Here is a 3,220-nt window from a genome sequence, read left to right on the forward strand (position 1 = left end):
AAAAGAAGAAATTATAGAGACAGAAAGCGGGTTAATGGTTGTGTCCGGTGAGCAGGAGCAGGGAAGGCGGGCGACGGTGAAAGCGTGCAGGGTTCTTTTCGAGGTGATGAACGTGTTCTCAAATTGAGTGTGTTTAGCGTGAACATACTAAAACCCAGCGCACTGAAGTCACACTCAGATGGAGGAATTGCACGGCACGTGAAATATGTCTCAATACAACTCTTTAAAGAAAAAGAGGAAAAGGATGAACTAGTGAGGAGCTTTGCACAGACCGTGGCTGAGGAGGGTGATAACGCAGCCTGCTGCCCCTGAAGGTGCAAAAAGAAAAAGAAAGATACCCAACCACCCCCAACACGGGCCCCGGGTGCTGGGCATCTTGGGGCCTTGCTGACCCTGGAGGCACCATCCCTGTGAGGGTCCCACCATCAACGCTGCAGGTGACCAGTCTCCTCCACGTTGCAGACCAGGCTGTCACTTGCCCAGCTCAGGGGCTAGGAGGTTCCAGAGGCAGAGTTTGCTCTGGGGCAGCCCAACTATCCCCACCTGGGAACCCCTGGTTCCAGCTGCCGCTTTCTTTGAGCCTCCCCAGGAGAAGGGGGCGAGGAGGCTGAGCAGGTGGACCCCGACGGTGAGTGGGGGCAGGATTTGGGGCCCACCCAGGGCAGGTCCCGCCCCTGCTCCGGCCTGGCCACCTGTGTTGGAAGAAGCTCTCGAGGGCCCGGCAGACCCCGTAGCGCTCGGGAGGCGTGAGCAGGCGTTCCAGCTGCTGGCTGAAGGTCCTCCCCTGCACGCGGATGCTGGCCGGCAGGATGTCCGCCACCCACTGCAGGGAGGTGAGCGCCGCCGACGGGCTGGAGGAATCCAAAGAATCGGAGTCTGCAGGGTCACAGGCAGGAGAGGCCCGGGTGACCCGGCGTCCCCAGGCCCGGGGCCCTCCTGACTGGGTGTGGCTGTGGGCACCCTGCATTGGGAGGCACATCTGCGGCCGCAGCTGAGGATGGAGGGAGAGCCGGGCAGGTCCTACTGGGGTCCACAGCACCAAGGGGGGGATGCTGTGGGTTTGGGGGGTAAGCAGAGGGGGCCCCTCAGGGTCTCTGTGGAGTGGGGGTCTCACCGCTGGGGAACGGGACGAGTCCCTCCTCTACCACCAGGGTGGGCATCGCGCCACTGCCCTGCAGCATGGACACCACCTTGTCATGGGAGCAGTTCCTGCCAAGAGCAGAGATGGCCCAGGAGGGCCTCGCCAGGTGAGTCCCGTCCACGGCCGCCCGCCGGACACCCCGCCCGTCCTGCCTGCAGAGGCCACTCAGCAAGTCCCCAGCACGGCCTCTCCTGACAGGTCCTCTCCGCAGGAGCAGCTCCAGGGCACAGAAGGGCTGGCACCCATCCCCCCCACCCCTGGGCAGGGCTCCCCCTACAGGGCAAGACTTTCAGCTCTGTGCCCTGCGAGGGGCTGGGGCGTTTTCTGGTGGAAGGATGAACTGATGTCCTGGCGAGGGTGGGAGAATAGATTCAGGAGTTCCCCTAGGATGAGGGGCAGACCCTGGGGACCCACTGGGAAGAGGAGATCAGGACCAGGGCTGGGGCTCCCGAGAGGCAGCAGTTTTGGGGGACAGTTCTCCGCCAAGCTCTGGTGTCCCCAGCAGCCTCTGACCTCATGTCCAGTCCGTTGAGGAAGAGGATCCGGTCGCCCGACCTGAGGGCGGCATTGTCAGCCGGACTCCCTGGAGGCAAGAAGAGAGGCCGCTGGTCAGGGCGGGTTGGGGGGCGCCTGCCTCCTAGGCGAGGGAGTCCGCATTAGACCAGCTCAGGCCCTGCGCCTCGCTCGCTGCTCTAGCCCGGAGTGATTCCAGGCACGCGGGGGCGCTGGGGCGGCCGGTCAGTCCTGAGCGGTTGGAGATGAGCTGAAACCAAGATCTGCGAGCAGCATCTCTGCAGCGTCTGCGCCCCCAGAGGACCCCACTCCACACAGCTGTCCTCCGAAGGCCCACACCAAGGTTCCTCCCTGCCGTTGTCACCGGAGGAAGTGCCCCCTGGCGGCCGGGCTGGGCAGAGCAGCACACCTGGATTGTAACTGGCCCAGGCCAGGCGGCTCTGCCCACGCGTGGGGAGGCAGGGAGGTGGGGTGGGGGCGGCAGAGTTGGAAGAGACACATCCAAAGAGGAGAGATGACTCGTTTCCAGAGGACGCTCCCCAGAGAGCAGCTTCGGACCTTGTCGCAACAACAGCATGTCAACGACAGTGGTACCCAAATCCGAGGGGACCTGGGCGCGTCAGCCACCAGGGTCAGACCTGAGTATCCAGTGGCTGGCACGGTGGGGCAAAGGCCCTGACGCTTTCCCAGGAGGCAGAAGACGCCCATTGTCCAGACCAGTGCGCCCGCAGACGTGAGAGGCAGGAGGGTGGGAGGACTCAGCCTCAGCCGGGCACCCATGGGGACGGAGCCCCCAGAGCACCACACTCACGTGCTGGGAGGGGATGGGTGCCAGGCAGAGCAGGTAGCCCAGCCCTGGGGGTGGGTACAGGGAGGGAGAGTTCAAACCCACACTGGATGGGCTGCCTCAGCAAGACATGGGTCTCTTCCCCGTCACCCCCCACCCCTTCCACTGGAGGGTGAGAAGGGGGAATTCCTGCTCCGCCTTCTGCAAGATGCCGCCATTCCGGGAGCAAGAAGGCAGGCGGGGCAGGGTGGGAGGAGGAGGGGTGACCAGTAGGGTGTGGGTCTGGCTGCCTGGCAATGCCCTTTCACAGTGAAGGTGGCCCCTGCACAGGGAGTGTGGTTTGGGCCCAGCTTGGGCAGACATCTGCTCCGTTCCGGCTGCCTGGCCCCGGTGCCCCGCCCTCCAGGTGGGCATGGGATGGTCTGGGCGGAGAGCTTGTTTCACTCGGCTCAGGGGTGACCCTGAGCTTGGACGGCGTTGCCCAGCCACGAGATGGATGATTTGGCTGCTGCCCTGGGACGCTCGCTTGGAGGACACAGGCTACATGAGGTGGGTACGGGGCGGGCGGGAGTCGGGGTGCTGAGCGGCGGACCAATGGGGCCCTTCGCCCCATCCTGGACAACCCGCCCAGCCCTCACCTGGCAGGACAGACTCGATCCAGACGGGCCCGTGGCCGCGCAGCGTGAAGCCGAAGCTCTTGTTGCCCTTGTAGACGCGGACCGTCCTGGGGAGAGAGGCGGGGGTGGGGGTGGCAGCGGGCCCTGCCCTGGGATGCCGAC

At 64.7% G+C, this 3,220-nt stretch overlaps 1 protein-coding gene across 1 annotated transcript in view; it reads right to left on the reverse strand.

Annotated features, from left to right (window-relative positions):
* GRID2IP (Grid2 interacting protein) overlaps positions 1–3,220 on the reverse strand; it is a 30,394-nt gene that overhangs the window by 15,134 nt on the left and 12,040 nt on the right. Inside the window, exons 4-7 of the mRNA XM_015565147.1 lie at positions 3,080–3,165; positions 1,655–1,724; positions 1,115–1,209; positions 693–876 (exon numbers count right to left, since the gene is read on the reverse strand). Coding sequence (XP_015420633.1) covers positions 693–876; positions 1,115–1,209; positions 1,655–1,724; positions 3,080–3,165 — 435 coding nt within the window. The remainder of the gene's footprint in view (positions 1–692; positions 877–1,114; positions 1,210–1,654; positions 1,725–3,079; positions 3,166–3,220) is intronic.

This window comes from Myotis davidii, unplaced genomic scaffold, assembly GCF_000327345.1.
Source record: "Myotis davidii unplaced genomic scaffold, ASM32734v1 scaffold399, whole genome shotgun sequence".
Taxonomy (NCBI): domain Eukaryota; kingdom Metazoa; phylum Chordata; class Mammalia; order Chiroptera; family Vespertilionidae; genus Myotis; species Myotis davidii.